Source organism: Sapajus apella, unplaced genomic scaffold, assembly GCF_009761245.1.
Source record: "Sapajus apella isolate SASKATOON/1434 unplaced genomic scaffold, GSC_monkey_1.0 scaffold2, whole genome shotgun sequence".
NCBI lineage: Eukaryota > Metazoa > Chordata > Mammalia > Primates > Cebidae > Sapajus > Sapajus apella.
In genome coordinates this window covers 82,678,494-82,702,738 of record NW_022436942.1, presented here as the reverse complement: position 1 = coordinate 82,702,738, position 24,245 = coordinate 82,678,494, and the positions used below count along the sequence as shown (strand labels likewise).

The following is a 24,245-nucleotide window of genomic DNA, read 5'->3' as shown; positions in this document are numbered from 1 at the left end:
GGGACAGGAGGCTAAAGGTCTAGTGCTTATACTCTCGAAGGCCCCTGGCTTGGTGCCAGCCAGTGGGGACAGGGAGGGTGCCTCACAGAGCTGTTGCCATCCCGTTTTCTGGATGAGGCTCAGCGAGGGGAGTGCCCCGTGTGGGCCACACAGCAGGTGATGAGGCGGGGAGGTGTGCTGAAACCCTGGGGAGCGTCCGGCCAGCTCCGCACACATCTGCCAGGCCTGAGTGGCCACAGGCATCCTCCGAGCAGGGGTGGCTCCGTGGTGCACCCTCTTCAGGGACCTGTCTACCACCTGGGTGCCAGAACCCTGGGCCAGGGACAGCCTGAGGACCCAGGAGCCACGGGTCCCTGAGTTCAGTGCCCAGGTCTCTTCCCTCTGCAGGTGCAGTTCCAGTGCCCCTCCCTTCAGCAGGGACGGATACCTGTGGCCTCCCTGGAAGAATTAGTGTTGGAAAGGATGAAAATAGCACCAGGGGTCTGGCGTGCCGGGGTGGTGGGCATGGCCCCTGTAGCCCAGCTGTGGGGCCAGGCCAGGCTGGGAGCGGTGAGGTGGTGGAGGGCGTGCCCAGCGGCGGAGGGCGTGCCCACCAGCCCGACCTCTCTGCCGCGTTGAGTCATTGCTTCCTTCCTGTTCCAAGGCGTTATTTTAAGAAGCTGGTGTCACCAGCGGGTTGAGGGCTGGGGCTGATGCTTCATTTATTGCCAGCTCGGGCCGCCTGGGACTGTGGCTCTTCCTGGTGGCCCTGCAGGCTGGCTTGGAGCCTGAGGGGGCCGCCTCCTCCCTGGCCCCTGCTGCCTTTCTTAGTCACCACCGTGCCTCATCTCTGCCCGCGCCCTGTGTCTGCCACCTGCTCCTTTTGCCCTCTTTCTGCCCCCTGAGTGGCTGTGCCTTCGTTTTTAGAGGAGACAGAGACTGAGCAAGAGAGAGACGGGTGCTGAGAGCCAGGCCCTGGGGCCTCCTGGGTGCCACCTCCGCTGCCCTGGGCTCCACACTCCTCTGGGCCTCAGGAGGGAGGGAGTGTTCCTCACCTGGGTGTATCCCCAGGGTCGTTTCTCCTGGGAGGATGAGGCCTGGGAGTGAGGGGTGGGGGCCAGCGTGTCCCCAGCCTGTGTGGCTGTTTAGGTGCCTCGCAGCTTCACGTGGGGACTCCAGCTGTCCTGGGCTGGGGAGCCGCCGGGGCTTTGTGCAGTCCCTTCTGCAGAGGGGGAGTTGGAGAGTCCCTTCGGGCCCTGTGTTTCCTCAGCAATGCAGCTGCCAGGACGTGTCACTGTCCCTCCCTCCCCCCACCCCCAGCTGGGCTTTCCAAGATGGCTGGCCTCAGCCTGTTGCCATGGCGATGCCCAGCACGGCAGGCAGCCCTGGGCCCGGAGTCTTCCCTGGGCTCCTGGGGCTCAGTCCTCGGGGAGTGGCTGGTACCCCGTTTAGAAGCAGCAGCAGCCCACAGCACCCTCAGTCCTTCGCGGCCTTTGCCTTGTGGGCCCCTCACCCATGGCTGTCTTGAGAAGCGGGGGCTGGAGGCCACCAAGTGAAAGTGGAAGTGGCCTCCCTCTCCTGTGGCTTCGGTGGGTCGGAGGCTCAGCAGGCTCTGCTGCCCCCAGAAACTAGTCCCGAGTTCCTGCACCCGCCCTGTGCCGAAGAAGCACCGTCCCGTCTGCTCAGCACTCCCTCCGGGGGCTGTGTGCTAGGTACTTTGGGCTGCCAGCCCCTCTCTGGCCCCTTTAGGCTTTTTGCTATCTTTAAAACCAAAAGAAGGCAAACTCCAACTTTCACCAAGTCTGAAATTTTCTGGGCTATCCAAAATTCCCATGAAGTAGGTCCTCTTTGCCCTACACCCATTTTTCAGATGAGGAAACTGAGGCTGGAGTGTTGAGGGCACCTGTCCAAGCTCACAGCTAGTGAAAGAGGAGCCAGCATTTAAATCGGGGCCTGTTTGCAGAACCCGAACCTTTAAGCGATGCCTGCTTGCACCTGGCCTGTATTTGATTGGCATTTGATAGAGAAGATAACGTAGTTGCCCCGGGTTATCACGTGGGCATCTTCACAGGGCCCCTTGCCATTCCTGAGACGAGGACCCGCAGCCCTCTGCAGGGAGGCTGTGCCACACCTTCGCTGGAAAGTTCTGCACTGACTCTGACCGTGGGCCCTCTTGTTCCTCCATCCACTTCTCCTCTTGTTCAAATCTCCAGGGTTGGGGTAGGGAAACTGCCCCCCATTCAGGGCTGAGAATCTTGGGAGAGGAGCCTTACCCAGTATGGGGAGGAGTGGCCCATGACAGCTGCAGGATGACATCTCTGTCCCCAGGAGGGTAGCTGAGCAGGAGCCTGGAATTGCCAATTCTAGGAGGGGACCTGGGGCCACAGGGAGGAAGGCGACATTGTCGCCAGCTGAGACTGTCTGTGAGGTTCTGCAGAGCTGCAGAGGCCCTTCCCTGGGGATGGGCAGGCAGGGGTCTGGGCTTCATTGCTTGGGTGACCCCCTCTGCTGGGGTCATCAGGAGGTGTGTGCAGCCCTCTCCCCAGGGAAGAGACTGTGTGTCCCTTCTGTTACCGCAGTCCGGCCCTGAGCCTGCAGGACTCCTCGCCCCCATCTTTTCTGCTCCAGCTGATCACTCACACTCTGTACCTGGTGTTCCCACCATAGTACCCATGGCCACCCCAGGAGGCTCCTGCTGTGTGCGTGGGTGTGTGAGAGGGAGAGGGACGGAAAGAGAGAGACAGGCAGACACACAGACACACACAGACTCGGGCAGAGAGGGGCAGACTCCTTCCTCCAGTGCTGGAGCTGAGAGGCCGGCTCATCTCTTACCAGCTGTGGGCAAATGTCGTCACCTCTTAAGGACTCGATTCTGCCATGTGTACAGCGGGGATGGTCGTGTCAATTACGCGGCGCGCTTACATAGCTACTGCCGGGGAACAAAGCAGCCCCACATTCAGGGGCCTGAAGCGCGGCCACTTACTGCTGCTCGCCAGCCTGGCTGCGCACTCCTGCAGGTGTGGGCTCAGCTCACGCACCTCATGGCCGGCAGGGGAGTTGGTGGGCCGGTGGTCTAGCTCAGCCCGGGCTGGGTGCAGCGTTCTGCTCCTTGTCCCTCTGTACTTCCTGCAGGCCAGGCTAGGCGCGTTCGTTCTCTTGACAGAGAAGCGGCAAGAACGCAGACTCTCATCTTCAAGCCTCTGCTTTTGCTAAGTGTGCCGCGGTTCCATCGGCCACAGCAAGGTCATGGTGGCTGCAGGGTGGTGCGGAAGGTGGTTGCCATTGACACAGTCATTCACGCTGATGACGGCAATGTGACTGGCACCTCGGGGCATTTCAGCCTACAGGTGCTCACCTCAGAGCTTCGCGTGCACTGCCCGTTTCATCTTCACAAGAACCCTATGAGTTCAACCCCATTTTTAGATGAGGAGAAACTGAGGCACAGATGGATTAAGTAACTTCCCAGGGAGACCCAGCTAGAAAGCATCAGAACCGGGATTTGGACCAGGCTGTGCCCTTGGTTGCTAACCATTGTTCTTCCATCTGGGAGGGGACGCGTGGCAGCTGGCTGGGTCCTGCCCCATCACAGCCGCCGCTGTGCTTTCTGCGTCTCCTTGTGTGCTCTTTGAAGCTCTGTCCTTGCTACCCGTGGCTCCGGGCATCTCTCTCTCACAGCTGGGTGGGATTTGTGACATGTCAAAGCCCTGATCCCCCTAGCCACCTTCTGGTGGTGGGCGGCTCGCTGGCTTCTCCTCACCCGTGGTGAGCTATGCCATAGGAGCGTCCCAGCGTCCATCTCCTGGACGAGCACAGCGCCCGGGTGCTCCCAGCTGTCTGCACAGCGGTCGGAGGTGGAGGCTTCGGGAGGTGGCTTCTGTCTCTCTGGGGGATGTGTGCGCATACACTGGCTCCCCCCAGCTGTGTGCCAGCCTTCTGTCACCCCAGACCTCATCAACACTTGGCATTATTCACCGTTTTTGTCTTCTGCCGGTTAGTGGGGGCAGAGTGGTGTCTTTCGGTGTCGGGACGCGTGTTTCCACGGTGAGCCGGGAAGCCAAGTGGCTCGCCACGTTCGGGTCGGCCTCTGGGCTGTGTGGGCTCGTCCTGGTGTGCTCTGGGCAGTGGTTCCTTCCAGGCCAGTGCTGCCAATGCCCCGCAGAGCAGCCACGACCACCTGGGTGGGGGTGGTCACAGCACCCACAGCTGTCCCCGAGGACCCAGTTTCATCCTGTTCCTGGCTGGGGCCACTGCTGGGTCCCTGTGTTCCGTTCCATGCCTGGCTGCAGCTGAGCGCTCGCCCAGAGAACGGCTCCTTGGAGCTGGGGCCAGGGCTCCTGCTGGTGGGTCTGTGCGGGCGGCGGCCAGCGGGCTCTGACGCGATTCTCTCTCTTCCTCTGCAGCCGTTGTACAACCAGCCCTCCGACACCCGGCAGTATCATGAGAACATCAAAATGTGAGTGCTCTCGGGCAGCCGTGCAGACACGGGGGCAGGGTGCGTGGGTGGGCTCTCAGCGGCCCGCGTGGGACGTGGGCTGTCTGTTCCCATTAGGCGCTCCTGGCCAGGGCCAGGTGCTCAAGGAGGGGACAAGAGACAGTCCTAGGTGGGGCCTCGGATGGGTTCGGAGCAGGCCTGGGGTGGGGGCGGGGAGTAGGGAGAGTATTTCCCTCCGAGGCTTCAGGAAGTAAGTCTGGGTTTGGGAGGGTGGGTGAGGGAGCTGCTGGTGCATGGGTGGGCCTGGAGAGATGGAAGTCAGAGGCCCCAGGCTGCGTGTCTGCGTCCTGTCCAAGCAGGGGGGAGCTGTTGCGGCAGAGGGCAGCCGGCTCTCGCAGATGGGGAGTGGCCCGGGGCAAGCGGAAGCCTCATGTTTTGGGCTTTGGCATAAGTATGTTTTGGGAGTCAGCTGGCATCTGCGCAGAGACGTCCCTCTGGCACAGCCCAGCATGGGGTGGACAAGAGCACTCATCCAGGCCCTGAGGCTTTGGAGGTGGCCAGTGTGATATATCCTAACGATCGGTGCCTTTTTTCAGACGGATGCCAGGAGGGAAGAAAATGTCAATTAAGTGCCATGTGCAGATGGGTGGGGCAGTGCTGGAGGCTGGTAGCATTGTGTCTGCAAGTGGGTACAAGGCATTGGAGGCGTGGCTGCCGGAAGGGGGCCAGCTTTTTCTTGGGATGCATTAATGGGAGCATAGACTGCTGGGCTGAGGAGGGGATGTTATCTCAGGTTATTGCCCAGGAACCTAAAAGGTAAAAGGGCCTGCAGATCTTGCCCTTTGAGGAACGTGTGGCCGTGGGTGTGGTGGGCTGGTAGGTTGGAGGTGAGACTCTTCGGGATCATAGCTGTTGAAGTTCCAGGTTCGTCATGGTGAGAGTGTGGCTGCAGAGGGAGGTGTGTAGCTGATTCGGTGGGTAGTTCAGCCTGGTCTGATTGTCCGAGCGTTTCTGGGATGGAACTGCAGACTATATAGCAGTGGTGAGCTCCCTGTTCCTGAAGGCCTGCAAAGCTCCCATGTGTTCACGCATCTGCAGGTGCTGACCTAGAGGCCAGGGAGATCACTGCTGTCGCAGCTTCGAGAGTCGCCGACTAGTCCAGGCTCAGGTGCTCAGCTCAGCCCCCTGTCGCCGCTCCCAGTGATTGTGGCAGCAGCCTGGAAATCTCCTTGCTGGTTGAGGCCCTTGGCCCTCTCAGGTTCAGGAGCATCTGACAAAGACACTTCACCAGTGTGGCTGGCACGGGCTCATCCTCAGCCGGTGTCCAGTGGGGGCTGCAGTGTCAGAGTGTCAGGAAGGGGCATGTGTCCTGCTCCGGTGTCCTGGGCTGGCGCGGGATGCCCAAGTCAGATGCAGCCCGGGCTCCGCATCCGCCTGGTGGGCTCATTCATCTGGCACCATGTTCTTTTTGACTCAATATCGTTTGTCTTCCAGTCAGGCTACCCTGTCCCTGCTGCAGCTTTCTGGGACCTGCCTCGCTCTGGGGCCCCTGTCTGGGGTGGGGAGCCACAGGTGGAGGGTGGTGAAGGCAAGGGGGACATTCTTAGGACCTCATCACAGGTGGTTTAGGGGATGAGGGAAGGGTGTTCTCAACGGAGTCTGGGCTATCTGGGACGTCCATTCATTCATCCACTCATTCATTCATTCATCTGTTCATTCATCACACCTTTATTGAGAGCCTGCTGTGTGTCAGGTTCTGTTCTAGGCCTTGGCCACTCAGCCTTGGATAAAACAGAGTCCTCACCTCTCATCAAGATTTGTCTAGCAGTGGAGACAGAATCAGAGTGAGTTAAGTAAACAAGAGAATCTCAGCTAATCCAGCCCAATGCCGAGGCTCATGCCTATAATCCCAGCACTTTGGGAGGCTGAGGTGGGAGGATTGCCGGGGGCCAGGAGTTCGAGACCAGCCTGGCCAAACAGCAAAACTTGAAAAGAAATTAGCTGGGTGTGGTGGCACATGCCTCTGGTCCCAGGTACTCCGGAGGCCGAGGTGGGAGAATTGCTTGAGCCCTAGGAGTTCAAGGCTGCAGTGGGCTGTGATTGCACCACTGCAATCCAGTCTGGGCGACAGAGCAAGACTCTGTTTCTAAATTTAAAAAAAAGAAAAGAAAAAGAAAATACCAGCAAATCTAAAGTCCTATGCTCACATAACTATCTTAAGCTCTTTATGTCTTCATATACCTACTTACGATTTTCCTTTTTGACATAATAATTTGTGAAAGCCATATTATTATACTTACAATTTTACATAGGGTTTTTTTCACTTAAAGTGAGTGATATTTTAAGCTGACAATGTGGATGATTTCAGGTAATAAAAACAGCCATACAATCTAAACAAAAGAGGAGCAAGATACTCACATGGTTAACACCAGAAAATAGATACGGCTTCATCTTTGTCTAAAGACTAAAACGGTAAGCATGTTAAAACCAGTGCTGTATTCGACATCCCGTAATCTTCATCAGAGAATGGCTGTGGTCTGTAAAGTACATTTTGACTAAATAGGTAACTACCTCACTGAATTTGTTCCAAGTCTTATTCACTAACAAACATGTTTACGCTTAAAACAAACAGATGGGCCGGACGAGGTTGCTCACACCTGTAATTCCCGCAATTTGGGAGGGCGAGGTGGGCGGATGAGGTCAGGAGTTCGAGACCAGCCTGGCCAACATGGTGAAACCCTGTCTCTACTAAAAATTAAAAAATTAGCCAGCTGTGGTGGCGTGTGCCCATAGTCCCAGCTACTCGGGAGGCTGAGATAGGAGAATTGTTTGAACCTGGAAGGTGGAGGTTGCAGTGAGCCAGGATCATACCACTGCACTCCAGCCTGGGCAACAGAGCAAGACTCTGTCTCAATAAAATATGAAACAAATAGATGAGTATTTAAGATTTCTTACACTGTAAGTGATCACTTTTGGTTAGAAAAATATTTGTGTAAATTATGGGGACTGATTTGTCCTTAGAATTTTAGATTTTTTTGGATATTTTCTACTAAAATTATCATCCCATTTATATTTTGAATTTCAGTGTGGTTATTAAATTTCAATGTGCAGTCATTCATTTTAAAAAACATTTTGTGACTCTGGTGAGTGGGGTGATGGGAGGGAAAATGAGGGGGGTGGCATTAGCCAGAGAGGTCAGGGCAGGCTGTGACAGTTGAGGGGACCCTTGGAGGCTGAACAACACCCAGCTGTGTGGTCCTCTGGGGAGTATCCCAGACAGTGGAGCAGGAGTTGCAAAGGCCCTGGGGCCTCCCTGAGCTGGCAGGGGTCACAGAGAAGGCCGATGGCCCAAGGGGGCAGGTGAGGGAGAGGAGGGCACAGGCCTGGTCAAAGGGGGCTGGTAAGGAGTTGGGGTTTTATCATCTGCTGGAAGGGAAGTTAGCAACGAAGTTTATCCCAGGAAACAATGTGATCAGGTTTTTGTTTTATTTATTTATTTATTTATTTATCTGGAGACAGAGTCTCCCTCTGTTGCCCAGGCTGAAGTGCAGTGGCATGATCTCAGCTCACTGCCACCTCCGCCTCCCGGGTACAAGTGAGTCTTCTGCCTCAGCCTCCGGAGTAGCTGGAATTACAGGTCCACGCCACCACACCCAGCTAATTTTTTATACTTTTAGTAGAAACGGGATTTCACCATATTGGCTGGGCTGGTCTCGAACTCCTGACCTTGTGATCCTTCCACCTCCGCCTCCCAAAGTGCTGGGGTTACAGGCGTGAGCCACCATGCCCAGCCAGATTTTCGTTTTAAAAGTTTGCTTTGGTGGGCTCAGGGAGAAAGGACCTGGAGATGGGGGCGAGAATCCTGTGGGAAGGCCGCTGTGGGAGTTGCTGAGGTAGGTAGTGAGCACCCTGTCACTGGGAGGTATGCAAGCTAAGGGTGCATACTATTCAGGAGAGCTGCAGCGCCCAGGAAGCTGCCCCCGGGAGCCTCTGCACCCTGCACTCCTTGCAGGCTCTGATGTCTTGTGACCCTGCTCGTGCTGGACTGCAGAAACTGTCCCGGGTCCAGTGCTGGAGTGTGGGAAGGGAGGCCCCTCGCAGGCCCCGTCCTGCCACGTGGCTGGATACAGGGGCCTCGGGTGGGACTGCAGCTCGTTCTGCCCGCCTGACCAGCTGTGTGTCCCTTGCTCTCTGGGTCTCAGTTTGTGCATCTGCAAGACAGAGGTGATGACTTGTCTCATACTTGCTCACTGAGGTCAGTGCTCAGCGTGTAGAGCACGGACTATGGTTTTGGTTCTTCTTTCTTTTTATCTACAGAGACCCAGACTCCATTCATTCATTCATTCATTCACTCATTTAACAAATATTTACTGAGCATCTACTGTATGCCAGGCACTGCTTTGGGCCCCCAGGAGATAGCAGTGAGCGAGCCCTGACATTCTAGTAGGGGAGGCTGATGAGAATAAATACATTGTAAGAAGTGACTGCAGCCGTGGGACAATGAGATGATCCAGCCCGGGTCAGGTGGGGCGCCCAGCCTCCCCCCGAGCAGCCTCCCCTGAGCTCACGGTCTCCTCACCCCTACTGCTGTCATTGCTGCAAGGTGGGAGGTCATTCCCTCCCCAGAGACCTTGCCCCGTCACTTTAATTTCTCTGTGTCTGCGTGCTGGGGCCTCGGAGCGAAAGTTAATTTCATGCCTGACTTCCTGCTGTAAGGCGATTGCAGACACGTTGGAGTCGCCCGAGCTGCCTCCACTGCCCTCCGTCCACCACCTGCTTCAGGCACTGCCGGTGTCACCTGCTGCTGGAGGGCATGCTCAGACTTCTGGGGCTTTGGGAAGCTGGGGCAGGGCCGGGGCAGCCCCAGAGCGGGCTCCATCGAGGGATGCACCCCGCCCTGGGCAGGATCCTTCAGGGATTCCTGGGCATCTGTGGAGCCCGCATGGGACGTGGTGAAAGGGTGTGGGCCCCGGGTGTGAGCAGCAGCCTGTGGTCAGGCATGTTCTGCCCCCCTGCCCGGGGCTGCCCTGGCCCACGGTCCCCTCAGGCCTGGAAACCTGCCGGTTTCTTCTGCTGCCCGCTTTCTTTTTTCGCAGCCTGATTCCTTCCCTCCTGCCGCCTCATTGCGGGGTCGGCTGATGGAAAGTGTCAGTGCTGGGCTGTGCAGGCGGAAAGGGGGAGCGGTCCGGACCCAGGTTACTCTTAGCAGGTCTCTGGAGTCTCGCTCAGAGATGTAGGACGACTTCCCCAAGGTCACACAGCCAGGTTCCTAGGCCAGTCCTGCACCCCCTCCTGGGTCTGCACTCCAGGCCCTGCCCTCCCTAGCTGGGCGACCTCAGGCAAGTCATATCACTTTGCTTGGCACTGTCACAGCCTTTGGTTGCCACTCAGTGAGCAGAAGGTTCGGACCATCACCCCAACCCGCAGTCTCTTCCCAAGACATCTGGGCCTGCACGGCTGCCCCACCCTTTCTCTCCCCTGCAGCCGGGGTCAGGCTCTCCCTGCGCACCCCTTCTGCCCCTCCAGATTCACTATCGCTGCCTTCCTCCCTGGAACCCAGGGCTCTGCTCATTTTCTTCTTCCTACCCCATTCCTCTGCTTCTCCCAGGCCTCAGCTCAAACCTCCCTTCCTCCAGGAAGCCTCCCCTGATTGCCCCAAGCTTTCCTTTTCCAGAACCCTATAAGCCCCAGGACCAGTCCCAGCCAGGGTCCGACTGGACTCCCCGGGAACACTCTCCTAATTCCTGCCTCCTTATCCCTGCTTCCTACCTCCTGCTTCTCCTCCCTCGTGCCCCGGCAGGTGACGACACTAGATTTCCTTATAGCGTGCGTGTTTGTAAACTGACTTCTTGGCGCCCCACAAATGCCTCTACCAGCAAGCTCATCACATGCAGCTTGGCCCACCCCTCCAGAGCTCTCCTGGACACTGTGCTCTAAGGAGGACAGAAGCTCAGCAGAAAAGATGTGTCTGCAGTAAGCTCTTTGCATCTTCATTGCCTAAACACTACTTGGAACAAAATAAACACTTAAGAAGTTTGCCAGAGGAATGTGGAGCACGTTGCATCATAAACCAGCAGTCGAGGGGCTGCAAGCCCAGGCGGCTGCCTCCAGAAGTGGGAGGAACGCCTGAGTGAGGAGGCTGCTGTGAGGCAACAGAGCGTGGTAGGGACTGCGGAACGGGGGCCCAGCGGCCTTTGAAAGCGGCATCCAAGCCTCAGTTTTTCAACTTGTGCCCATGAAGGGGTGCGGCCTAATGGCCTGATGTTTTCAAGAGAAGCTTTAGGTTCAGTTTTTTTTTTTTTTTTAAACAGCCTCTGATTTTCGTGGCTGGCAACGAATTTAGGATTTTAGAAGGCACCATGGCCCAACAGAACGCTCCCGGGGGTGCTCTTGGGGGCCGGCTCTGGCCAGTGCTCTGCGCCATTTGCAACCTGCTGCAGACTTGGCATGTGTCCTCTTGTGTGGGACATGGACGTCCCTGGGGGCCAGGTGCTGTCCTTGCTTTGGGAGGAAACCTGGATCAGCCAGGGAGGACGCACAGCCTTGGTCACTGCCCATCAGCGGTGAACAGAACGTGCAGCCGCGCCACCCCATGCTCCCCGACTCTTTCCGGCTACAGCGAAGGTGTGTGGTTTGCTGGGGGTCACACACCGCACTGGCTTCTCAGAGCTGCCTGAACACTCAGTGGCGCACTGTGCGGCTGAGAATGGCAGGAACTGTCTCGTGTCACAGTGCCGGAGGCCAGCGGTTGGCAGTCCAGGTGCCGCAGGGCCGCTCCTTCCTCGCTGGTTCCCCTCCTGGCAGCTGCTGGCCTCCTCAGCGTTCCCAGGCTGGGAGATGCGTCAGTCCCAGCTTTCGTGTTTGCATGGCGTTCTTCCCGTGTCTGTTTGCGTCATCTCCCCCCGTGTGTGTCTGTCTCTGTGTCCAAATTTCCTCTTTTCCTGTCATTGGATGAGGGCCCACCCCAGTGACTTCATTCCAACTTGCCCCCGCCCTGAAGACCTTGTTTCCAAATGAGGTCGTGTTTTGAGGTGCTGCGGCTTAGGACTTGCACAAATCTGTGTTTTGGGTGGGGATTGGGGGTGACATTCCCACCTGTTCTAGGCAGCATGCCTCTTGCAAACCCCAGAGTCAGTTTTGTATGGTGGTGGTCCTCACCGCCGTGTCTCAAAGTGGGTTATCTCTCTTCTTTTGTGGGAAGGCGGGACTGTTGGTTTTGGAATAAGTGGATTGTACACTGCACAACGGAAGGGCTGCAGGTGCGCTGCAGAGAGTCCCTCACGTGCACAGCCTGTGTAACAGCCGGGAAGCACTTCGCACAGCCGGGGCCTGCCATGGTGGCCCGCGCCTGTCATCCCAGCACTTTGGGAGGTCAACGTGGGAGGACCGCTTGAGGCTAGGAGTTGGAGACCAGCCTGGGCAGCAAAGCAAGACCTCATCTCTACCAAAAAACAAATTAGCTATGGATGCTGGCACGTACCTGTCGTTCCAGCTACTCGGGAGGCCGAGGCAGGAGGATTGCTTGAGCCCAAGAGTTCGAGGTTGCAGCAAGCCACAATCGAGCCACGGTACTCCTGCCTGGGAGACAGCAAGACCCCATCTCTAAAAACAAAAGCGGAAACAAAATACTAAGACAGCAATAGCAGCACGTGACCCCCGCTAAACTACCGGCTGTCTCCGCATTTCCACCCGTCTTCTGCTAATGTCAGGTTTCTGGTCCAGGATCGGATTCAGGTTCCCGCGCGGCGTCTGTGCTCACGTCTGCTTAGTCTGCAGCCGGTGACAGCCTCTCAGCCTGTCCTTATTTCTCATGACCCCAGTGCTTTTGAAGAGTGCTGGCCAGGGCTTTCTTTGGCAGGTGTTTTCTCCTGGTAAGACTGGGGTGGTGGGTTTTGGGGAAGACCAGAGAGCGGTAGGGGGCTGCGTGTTGCCGACATGATAGGCGCTCGCCCTGGGTCTTCCGGGTGCCCTTAGAGTTTTCCCTGCTTTGCTCTGTTCTTTACAAGGGAGTTACCAAGTCCCACCCACCTTCCAGGAGAGGGGAGTTAAGCTCCACCTCTTGGAGGGAGGAATATAAAGATTTGTGGGCGTAAGTTAAAGCCACCGCCATGATTCATACATACTTGAGGGAAGGTTCTTTGAGGCTATGCAAATTTCCTGTTGCTCCTTAAAATTTTGCCAACCAGTTTTGCATTCAGCCTGGATCTTGCCAGCGGCACTTGGCTTATGACCGCGCTCTAATGCCGATGTTCTGTTTCCCTCATTTCTCAGACACGTGTTCACTGGAACTCTAGAAGAAGGCTGTATCCCAGATTCTCCCCCACTTGTTGATGTGTTGAATCATGTGTTTATAATAACATTGACTCGGGGGTATTTGTTTTGCCCTTGGGGCCCTCATCTGGCCCAGAGTGACATGTTGTCACTGCGCTGTCCCAGCTCTGGCGGTCGGAAGCCTCCAGGCTGTGTTCTGTGTCCTTTTGACTGTTGTTTTCTTTTGTTTTTGGCAATTCTTGGCTTCAAGTCACCCTGGGCTCTTCTTGCAAACTTCCTGGCCGGGCCCTGGACCCAGCAGCGTCTCCAGTCGGTACAGGGTCCGGGGTCTGGGGTCTGCGGTGGAGGGCGGGATTCGCCAAGACCTGGGTGCTGCTGTGCTCCTGGCTCCCAGGCCCGCGCTGCCTCTAGGCGGTCACAGCTGTCTTTTGCATAAAAGATGGCAGGTGAAAAAGTTGAGAAGCCGGATACTAAAGAGAAGAAACCTGAAGCCAAGAAGGCTGATGCTGGTGGCAGAGTGAAAAAGGGTAACCCCAAGGCTAAAAAGCCCGAGAAGGGGAAGCCCCATTGCAGCCGCAATCCTGTTCTTGTCAGGGGAATTGGCAGGTACCCCCGATCTGCCATGTATCCCAGAAAGGCCGTGTACAAGAGGAAGTACTCAGCGGCTAAATCCAAGGTTGAAAAGAAAAAGAAGGAGAAGCTTCTTGCAACTGTTACAAAACCAGTTGGTGGTGACAAAAACGGCGGTACCCGGGTGGTTAAACTTCGCGAAATGCCTAGGTATTATCCTACTGAAGACGCGCCCCAAAAGCTTGAGCCACGGCGAAAACCTTCAGTCAGCACGTGAGCAGACTGAGCCAGCATCACCCCCGGGGCCATTCTGATCATCCTCACTGGAGCCACAGGGCAAGAGGATGGTTTTCCTGAAGCAGCTGGCTAGTGGCTTGTTACTTGTGACCGGACCTCTGGTCCTCAGTTGAGTTCCTCTGCGAAGAACGTACCAGAAATTTGTCACTGCCACCTCACCCAAAATTGATATCAGCAATGTAAAAATCCCAAAACATCTTACTGATGCTTACTTCAAGAAGAAGCAGCTGCGGAAGCCCAGACACCAGGAAGGTGAGATCTTTGACACAGAAAAAGAGAAATACGAGATTACAGAGCAGTGCAAGATTGTTCAGAAAGCTGTGGACTCACAAATTTTACCAAAAATCAAAGCTATTCCTCCGCTCCAGGGCTACCTGTGATCTGTGTTTGCCCTGACAAATGGAATTTATCCTCACAAATTGGTGTTTTAAATGTCCTAATAACCTAATTAAATAACTGATTACCTTTAAAAAAAAAAAGACCAAGCCCTTTGCCCTGTTGAAACTCACAGGACCCTGCTGGACTGGACCTGCCAGTCTTGCTCACAGCCCCTCCCCCGTCCCCTCTGCCCCTCCCCAGCACCACTGGCTGGCCCGTCTTCTTTTTGTCTGTTCTTCCCGTAGCCTTCGCTCCTGCGGTGCCCTCCCTTCCTTTTGGATCTTCCCAGAGCTGGGTCCTTCTGCTGGCTTAGATCCCAGCCCAAGCTCAAGGCCATCTCCTCTGGGAGACCTTTCTACACCACGGCCCACACCCTTCCCCCACCTCTCTGTTTAAGTTCCCAAATCCAGGGTTATCTTGGCCATCTTGCTGACTGGCCATGTCACCTCTGTGAGGGCCCTCAACTGTGTCTTGCCCTCCGTTGTGTCCCCAGCAGCTGGCACAAAGTAGATGCTCAGTAAACAGTTGTTGAGTAACAGAAGATGAAGCTGTGATGCCACCAATTTCAGATGAGGAAATGAAGGGCTTCTGAGGTGGGCCCAGAGACACCCTGTTAGGAGATGAAGGGTGCTGGTCGTAGCCTGTGGGACTGAGGACCCCCGGGGCCTGCCCTGGCTAGGGTGGGGGCCAGGCTGATGGAAGGTGGGGAGTCCTGGCTGAGGCACCACCAGAATGACCCAGGGACTGAGGCGGGTTCCAGGCCCTCGAGCCCCATGAGGCTTCGCTCGTCCGTCAGTGCCTGGGGTTCCCTCCTGTTCCTGTTTCCAGGGGGGTTGGGGTCCCGGGGGCTGGACAGACGTCGCTCCCAGTCAGCAGCTTTGGAGCTTTGAGGGGGTGTGGACGCTGCTGAGAATATGAAGAAGGCGGGGGTCCCCTCTCAGAAGAGTGGGTGCCACTGCATGCCCTGGCTTGGGGACAGCAAGTTAAGGTGTATAGCAGGCTCCTGAGGCGGCTGTGGTCCCAGACTCTGCGAGGCCAGCTGCAAGCCCCGCTTTGTGTGGAGGGTCTGGGAGAGAAGAGGACGGTCCTGGGGTCTGAGTGTGGCAGCGGGCGGGGGTGTCTTCCAGCCCTCACAGCAGGGGCTCTGAATACCCCCGTCCTGCTCTCTGGGGCTCCCTCCCTTGGCTGTCTCGAGGTCTCTGTCCCCTTCCTTTGGACCTTGTCGCTGTCTCCCTCTCCCTGCTTCTCTCTGTCTTTCCCTCTCCTGGTGTCACTCCTCTGAGTCTCTGGCTGCTGCTGTCTATCTCTGACCCGCCTCGTCTCCTGTCTCCTGCAGTCTCGTCCTGAGTCTCATCACCTTCTGCACATCTCCAGGCCTCCGCCCTTCCTTAGATCTCATCTCTCTGTCTCTCTCCGTCTCTCCCCTTCTCCCAGTCTCTGTCTCTTCTTCACCTCTGTCTCCCTGTCTCTCTCTCTCTCTCTGTCTCTCTCCCTGGGTCTCTGTCTCCCTCCCTGGGTCTCTGTCTCCCTCCCTCCCTGGGTCTCTGTCTCCCTCCCTCCCTGGGTCTCTGTCTCCCTCTCTCCGTGGGTCTCTGTCTCCCTCCCTCCCTGGGTCTCTGTCTCCCTCTCTCCCTGGGTCTCTGTCTCCCTCCCTGGGTCTCTGTCTCCCTCTCTTCCTGGGTCTCTGTCTCCCTCTCTCCCTGGGTCTCTGTCTCCCTCTCTCTCTGGGTGTCCGTCTCCCTCTCTTTGTGAACCTCCCGTCTCCCCGGACCTTCCCTCTTCCCGGGGAAGCTGCAGTGGTGTGTGCAGCCCGCTTGGTTGAGCCCGTGTTCCCCGCCTGAGAAGTCTGAGCCCCTCTCGGGGGTTTCCTGAAGTCCAAGCCTGGTGGCCCCCTACCTGCCCCCACCCTCCCTGTATCCCTCTGGCCACAGCAGGCTGGCTGTGCTGGAGGCTGTGACTGCACCGGGTTGCAGCCAGCCCTGGGGCCACTCAGGTCACCCCCGGACACCCTCCCTGTGGGCACAGTAGGCCTCGGGCTGTGCTCCGGCCTGCACTCCTGGTCGGAGGTGGAGGCTGTTCTCTGTGAGCCTTTCCCTGGGCAGCTGTGGCTGCCGGCTCGTGTGGCTGCCGGCTCGTGTGGCTGCCAGCTGGTGTGGCTGCCAGCTCATGTGGCTGCCAGCTGGTGTGGCCGGGCGGGCAGCGCAGGTCCCCGGCTCTGGGAGCCCTCCTGTCTGCACGCTGGGCTCGACTTACATGTTGGGGCGGGGTGCGGCCTGGGGTCTGTCTGGGGGTCCAGTACGGGCGGGTCTTACCTCCCTGAGAACCAATAGCGGGGCAAATTCGGGGGTCTCTCTCAGCAAAGAGGACGGCATGGGGCCGGTGCCTGAGCCTCCGGCTGACTGTCTGCTTCCCTCCTGCACAGAAACCAGGCGATGCGGAAGAAGCTCATCTTGTACTTCAAGAGGAGGAACCACGCTCGGAAACAATGGGTAGGTCCGTGCGCGCCCCGCGGGTTTCCTGAAGTCCGGGAGGATCGAGTCCACGGGAGGCCACACCTGCCGGGGCCTCCAGGTTCCATGTGTCCTCACTGAGCGTCCAGGCCATGGAGGAAAAGCCAGGGCGGCCAGGAAAGGAGGAAGGACAGCAGCTGCTTCCAGAAGCCACGGGGGGGGGGGGGGGGGGCTCTGTGGCCCCTCTTCCAGCCTGGAAGGGAAGAAGCAAAATGTTGGCCTGGAGAACGAGTTGCTAAGCTCCAGTGGCTGGACTGTCCTGGGTGTTTCCTGCAGAAAGAGGTTTTGGATCGAGGCGGAGGATTAGGGGGGCTATGCTGGGCAGTAGGGGCCACAGGCCGCGCCCTTACAAACGAGCCTTTCCTGGAGCCGTGAGCCTGCGCTTGGGGGCAACGGCTTCGCCCAAACAGAAAGGATGCTGACCCGCATCTCAGCCCACGGCGGCCAGGCTGGGTGTGCCAGAGGCGTGTGGTGGTGGGTTAGGGTAACTCTGGACGTCACCAATTCCCGGAGGAGATGAGGCTTGAGTGTTCTCCCAGCCGTCAGGGGAAGAAGCGCGGACTCAGATGGGCTTCAACAGTAGAGGAAAGGTGCAGCTGGAAGCGTTATTGGGGGTGATTGCAGGAACAGTCTTTTAGGTCAAGTCTTGCCTTCATTTCATTTCATTTATTTATTTTTGAGACGGAGTCTTGCTCTGTTCCCCGGACTGGAGTGCAGTGGTGCGACCTCTGCTCACTGTAGCCTCTACCTCCTGGGTGCAAGCGATTCTCCTGCCTCAGCCTCCTGAGTAGCCGGGATCACAGGCGTGCGCCACCACACCTGGCTAATTTTTGTATTGTTAGTGGAGACGGGCTTTCACCATGTTGGATGCGCTGGTCCTGAACTCCTGACCTCAGATGATACACCTGCCTCGGCCTCCCAATCACAGATGCTCTTATGAGGCCAGGAGAGGGCACAGGTCCTGTGAACCAGTGGCTGATGCTGAGGAGATGGAGTGAGGCCGCCTGGTTTTGGGTCATGGGACCTTCTCTGACTCCACCCAAGCCACAGGGCTGCTGGGACACGGCTGGGGCTGGGATAAGGCTAGGGAGGCCCTGAGACGGTCCCTGCCTGGGGAAGAGGTGGGCTGATGGGGACTGCTGCCGTGTGATTCTTGGATAGGAAAAGTGCCAAGGGCTGGGAACTGGGTTGGCTGGAGGGTGGAGGAGCTCCCCTCACACCTGCAGCTCCCCCAGCCCCACCTCTGCCCTCCCTGAGCTGTGTTGGGGCAGGGCCTGTGAGCCAGCTCCCTGTGTGTCCTTCCCAGGGTCAGATCTGCTAGGTGCCAGCCTCCAGAGAGGACCCCCCAGGGCGCAGGGGTGGCTCAGTCCTGCCCAGCCTGCAGGTCTGTGGTACACAGTAGGTGATGACAGTGCAGCTTGACCTGAAACAGGCCGGGGCAGAACAGCGTGTGGGACACCGAGCTGACCCGATGCCTTTGGGGCCTGGGTGCTGGCAGTCCTGGAGCACTTGCTGTGTGTGTGACGCAGGCCCTGTCCTCAGACCTGCAGGCTGCAGGGACAGATCATGCGTAAGGATGAGGAAGGATGCCCACACACCCTGCCCTTCCAAGGCCTGTTGTATTCCGGCCGCTCTTCTGAGTGCTCTCCATACATTAGAGCATTTAGTCCTGTGAGGTGGGCACTTGCTCAGCCTCATGTTTCAGATGAGGAAATCGAGGCTCAGAGAGGTTAAGTAACTTGCCCTAGATCACACAGCTGGGAAGTGGTGGAGCTGATATTTGAACCCAGAGCACCTGGTTCCTTAGCCTATGCTCTGAACCCCCAAGGGGCAGTTCTGAGAGAGCCCAGGATAAGGACCTCAGGAAGGCATCAGGCATTTAGGAAGTGAAGTGTGTGCAGGGGTGGAGACAGTCAGGCTAGACGGAAGGCACATGGGAGGGTGTATGGGGTGCGGCGGTGTGCTGAGCCTCCACACGGCAGGGCTGAGCAGTGGCTGGGGCGGGGGACACCAGGCAGGCATGGGGTCCTGGGCAGGTGGCAGGCTTTGCTGTGGCAGGAGGTGCTGGCACCTGGCTTTGGAAGCAGGGGCGGTGCGATGTGGGAGGAGGGTCTTCCCTTGGTCCTGCCTGCCCTGGCCCTGACCTTGGCTGGGCACTGGAGGGACGAGACACTTCCAGCCAGACGCTGGTGCCTGGGAAGTTACGGGGCAGCCTTCGGGACCCAGGCCCTGCTCAGAGGTGAGGAGAGGTGGCTGCCCCGCAGTGCCTTGCCCAGCTTCCTGAGACCCCTGCCTTGACTAGGTGGTGCCCACAGGCACTGGGGCCGGCGCAAGAGGCTCTTGAAATGAGCGTCCCATCTATGTATCAAGTTAAGAGATAACCACACAGGTGCCGGGTGCCCAGGAGGCACAGGCCAGGAAACAGATCCAGCATGTGGGGAGAAGAGCTGGGCAGAGAGATGGGCTCTGGAGATGGGCTGGGGACCTCGGTGCTCAGGTGGGAACAACCAGAAAGGACTGGCTTTGTGTAGATCCGGGAGTCAGGGTGTCAGGCAGAGGGCACTGCAGGTGCAGAGGCTCCAAGGCTGGAGTCAGCTTGGGACTGCATGTGGCAGGCTAGGGGCAGGAGCCGAGTCGCCTGGAAACATCTGCCCCCCAGCTGGGATGGGGCATTCAGCTTTGATTCTAAATGCGGTGGGACACCGCATTTATTCTTTTTTTTTTTTTTTTTTTTGAGACGGAGTTTCACTTATGTTACCCAGGCTGGAGTGCAATGGCGCGATCTCGGCTCACCGCAACCTCCGCCTCCTGGGTTCAGGCAATTCTCCTGCCTCAGCCTCCTGAGTAGCTGGGATTACAGGCACGCACCACCATGCCCAGCTAATGTTTTGTATTTTTAGTAGAGACGGGGTTTTACCATGTTGACCAGGTTGGTCTCGATCTCTTGACCTCGTGATCCACCCACCTCGGCCTCCCAAAGTGCTGGGATTACAGGCTTGAGCCACCGCGCCCGGCCTGACACCGCATTTATTTTTAATACGTGTATTTGTAATAAAGAATCCAAAGTCTTTATTCTAAGAAATTTGACAGACGCGTACAAGGAATACCTATATACCTGCCACCTAGGATCACCCAGGGTCACCAGCGCCTTGTATTTGCTGTGTGTGTGTAACACGAATGTGAAAGTATTTGCTGTTGCACTACTAGAAAATGGGTGCAGAGACCCCACCCTTCAGCCCTAATGAATACTGCCACCTGGGCCTCCTGTGAGGAAGGAAGTCCTCGCATTTCCACACCTAAAATGACTACCAGTTCAGCGCCATCTTGACCCCCACCCACCATTCCGCCCTTGGGGTGGAGGCTGTCTGGGAGGGCTGGAGAGGATCTGATTTCCATTTAAAAGGATCCCTGCAGCTGCTGGAAGGAGCTTGTGCTGGAGGTGGAGCTGGGGTGGGCATGAGCTCTTTAAAGATTTCCAGTGGCTCCTTGGGGGGCCTTGGAGGGGTTGGAGGGAGAAATCAGCTTATTTAAACCTAGAGGAGAGTCAGGCAGAAACCAGGGACTTCTAAGCAGTTCACGGTGGCTCGGGACTCTTCTTAGGAGAGACGGAAACAAATTCAACAGCCCCTGATGCTTCGGTGGCGATTGGGATGGTGGGATGGTCTCTTTCTTGTTGCATAAGCCGAAGCCCCTGACTTCATTGATTTCAGTAAGGCCTGGGGAGGGGGCTTGGCCAAGACCTCCAGTGTGCCTGTCCCACCCCCACTGACTCCCCACTGGGGAGTCAGACCGCCCTCCGACACAGGGACCCCCACACCTCAGCAGATTCCTGGGACCCACCTCTTCCTAGAGAGCAGGGGCTTGTTCCTGTCACAGGATGCTTAGCACCAACAGCCACCAAGCCTGCCAAGTCTCCTGGGGAGCTGAGCTGGCCCCCCTGGAGGCCCACTGGCTGAGAGGCTGGCTCAGTCTGTGGTCCTAGAGGCAAGGCTCCTTCTCCTTGGCCGATTTGCACTCCCAGCACCCTGCAGACTAGCTGGTGGGGAGCTCCAGTCTCTCCGTGTGTGTGTGTGTGTGTGTGTGTGTGTGTGTGTGTGTGTGTGTGTAAGACAGAGGGAGGGAGGGAAGGCAGGAAGGCGTCTGCTTCCTCCCCTGGCCGGCCTAGCACTTTGGGAGACTGAGGTGGGTGGATCACCTGAGGTCGGGAGTTCAAGACCAGCCTGGCCAACATGGAGAAACCCTGTCTCTACTAAAAATACAAAATTAGCCAGGCGTGGTGGCCCATGCCTGTAATCCCAGCTACTCAGGAGGCTGAGGCAGGAGTGTCGCTTGAACCTGGGAGGCAGAAGTTGCGGTGAGCTGAGATCTTGCCATTGCACTCTAGCCTGGGCAACAAGAGCGAAACTCTGCCTCAAAAAAAAGAAAGGAAAGAAAAAGAAAAAAAGAAAAACCCCAACGAGCAGCTTCCTCGATGCCCAGGCCGGGCCAGAGCTTCCTGCCCTGCACTAGCCAAGGCTGGCCGAGTGCACACCTGGCACAGTGGACATAGGCACAGGCTGCAGCAGGCAGCACTGTGGTTAGACCTGGAGGGGGACTTTCTTGTCCTGGGCAGAAGGCAGAGCCTGGTGCTTGGGGTCATGGAGGTAGCAGGATGTCCTCTCATGGATGCCCCTGCTGGGGACCTTTGCCTTCCCTGCACTCCACGAGGGACCCGCTAGAGCCGGAGCGTCTTGCCAGCACCCTGCCCACCCCTCCACATGCACAGGCTGAGGCCCCACTGGCCAGTGGCCTGTTGGTTCCCCCCCTGGTACGTATCAGTCAGCATGTGACTCTGCTGGCTTGAGGTGAGCTCTTCTCACCCAGGGCCTGGGGCCTGTCGGACGGGGCAGAGGTGGCGTGGACTGCGTGTTGCCATCCCCGCAGTCCCCGTCCCTCGCTGGGGCTGTCAGCCGCCACTTCCCTGAGCACATGTGGCCATTATCTATTGCCAGAACCACCTCTTGATCTCCAGCGGGTTCCTGGCACAGCCTGCATGCATGGGGTCAGGTTCGGGGCCATCCAGCTCCAGCCTGACCACCCCGTGGGTACCGTCATGCCCATGGAGCTGTTGAGGATGGAGGGAACAGCTTGCCCTTGGTCAGAAGCTGAAATACAGGATGGGGGGCGCTGGGGTGTCTGGGTTCCAGGACCAGAGATGGGCTTTCTGACTGCCGAAGCGTGGAGAGGGTGTTTGTGGAGGCTCCCAGGCCACACTGTCTGTCCACCCCCAGCTGTTAGAGGTGGGATAGCTGGGGTTGTGTGGGTGGCCAGACATCTCCCTGCTTGCTCGAGTCACCTTGGAGATGTGGAAGCCAGGCAGCTATGTTCCGGGCTGCTGTGAGGTCTTTTCTCAAAGGACATGCAGCAGGCAGCACGCGGTTACATGTGGAGAGGGACTTCCTTGTCTTGGAGGGAGCCCTGTGGGAGCTGCTGGGGTCCTCCCAGCTGGGCCTTGGGGTGAGGCTGGGGAATGAGGAAGTGCCTGGAAAACGGTTCTCTCTGGAGGGCGCCCCTCCCTGGGCCTGGCAGGCGCCCGCGCCGTGCCGCACAGTACAGCTTCCTGTGGTGTGGCCATGGGCTCCGTCAGGCTGTCTGGTTCGGCCAGAGCCCCAGCCACATGTGGCTGCTGGACACTGGAGGGTGGCTGGGGAGAACTGAAGCCTGGCTCTTACCTCTTACTTGGTTTGTGATTGCAGTTGAGCCACATGTGGCTGGTGGCTTCCGTTTGGGACCAGGCCTCTGTAGAGGAGGCCAGGACTGGGTGGCCGGCTCACCAGGAAGGGCAGTACCCATGTCCTCTAGGGGAAGTCTGTGGGTTTTCTTCAGGGACCCCGGCCTGCTGGATATCCATGCAGCTGTGTGCGTGTCTTTCTGTCACCTGCCTGTGTGACATGTTTGTGTCTATCGTGTATCTACATGTGTGACTGTGTGTGTCATGTCTGCCCGTTTGACCCTGTGTGTGCACCTTTGTCTGCCTGTGTGTGTGTGTGTGTGTGATATGCCTGCCTGCGTGACCCTGTGTGTGCACCTGTGTCTGCCTGTGTGTGTGTCATGTCTGCCCACGTGACCCTGTGTGTGCACCTGTGTCTGCCTGTGTGTGTGTCACGTCTGCCCACGTGACCCTGTGTGTGCACCTGTGTCTGCCTGTGTGTGTGTCATATGTCTGTCTGTGTGACTGTGTGTGTGCCATATGTCTGTCTGCATGACCCTGTGTGTGCACTTGTGTGTCTGCCTGTGACTGTGTGTGTGTCATGTCTGCCTGCATGTGACCACCTATGTATCTGTCTGCCTGTGTGACCATCTATGTGTCTGGCTGGCTGTGTGAATGATGTGCCTGTCTATGTTATGTGCCAGTGTGTGTGTGTGTGTGTGTGTGTGTGTGTGTGTGTCTGTCTGTGTGTCTGTGTGTCTGTGTGTCTGCCTATATGACTGTATGTCTGTCCTGCCTGTGTGACTGTCTGTGTGACTGTGTTCTGTGTTACTTGTGTGTGCCTGCGTATGTATATCTATCTGCGTATGTATATCTAGCCTATGTGACTGTGTCTGTCTGTGTGACTGTGTCTATGTGACTGTATCTGTGTGTATCCATCTATGTGTGTGTATGTCGGAGTGACTGCATGTGCATGTCTGTGTGACTTGTGTATGTGTCTGTGTGTGTATATCTGACTGTATGTTTGTGACTGTGTGTGTGTGTCTGTGTGTGTCTGTGTGTGTATATCTGACTGTATGTGACTGCACGTGTATGTGTCTGTGTGTGTATATCTGACTGTATGTCTGTGACTGCATGTGTGTGTCTGTGTGTGTGTATATCTGACTGTATGACTGCACATGTATGTGAGTGTGTATCTGACTGTATGTGACTATACATGTGTGTCTGTGTGTATATCTGACTGTATGTGACTACACGTGTGTGTCTGTGTGTGTATATCTGATTGTATGTGACTGCACGTGTGTGTGTGTATATCTGTATGTCTGTGACTGCATGTGTGTGTGTGAGTGTGTATATCTGGCTGTATGTGACTGCATGTGTGTGTGCGAGTGTATTATCTGACTGTATGTCTGTGACTGCATGTGTGTGAGTGTGTATATCTGACTATGTGACTACATGTGTGTGAGTGTGTATATCTGACTGTATGTCTGACTGCATGTGTGTGAGTGTGTATATCTGACTGTATGTCTGTGACTGCATGTGTGTGAGTGTGTATATCTGTATGTCTGTGACTGCATGTGTGTGTGTGTATATCTGACTGTATGTCTGTGGCTGCGTGTGTGTGTGTGTGTGTATATCTGACTGTATGTCTGTGGCTCCATGTGTGTGTGTGAGTGTGTATATCTGACTGTATCTGTGACTGCATGTGTGAGTGTGTATATCTGACTGTATATCTGTGACTGCATGTGTGTGTGTGTATATCTGACTGTATGTCTGTGACTGCATGTGTGTGTGTGTGTGTATATCTGACTGTATGCCTGTGACTGCATGTGTGAGTGTGTATATCTGACTGTATGTCTGTGACTGCATGTGTGTGAGTGTGTATATCTGTATGTCTGTGACTGCATGTGTGTGAGTGTGTATATCTGTATGTCTGTGACTGCATATGTGTGAGTGTGTATATCTGACTGTATGTCTGTGACTGCGTGTGTGTGTGTATATCTGACTGTATGTCTGTGACTGCGTGTGTGTGTGTGTGTATATCTGACTGTATGTCTGTGACTGCATGTGTGAGTGTGTATATCTGACTGTATGTCTGTGACTGCATGTGTGAGTGTGT

At 56.7% G+C, this 24,245-nt stretch overlaps 1 protein-coding gene across 25 annotated transcripts in view; it reads left to right on the top strand.

Moving 5' to 3' along the window:
• The window catches only part of NCOR2 (nuclear receptor corepressor 2), a 243,982-nt gene that overhangs the window by 116,081 nt on the left and 103,656 nt on the right, over positions 1 to 24,245 (top strand). For all 25 annotated transcript variants that reach the window (XM_032243915.1, XM_032243811.1, XM_032243904.1 and 22 more), the window contains 2 exons: positions 4,380 to 4,432; positions 16,350 to 16,416. In XM_032243915.1, coding sequence (XP_032099806.1) covers positions 4,380 to 4,432; positions 16,350 to 16,416 — 120 coding nt within the window. The remainder of the gene's footprint in view (positions 1 to 4,379; positions 4,433 to 16,349; positions 16,417 to 24,245) is intronic.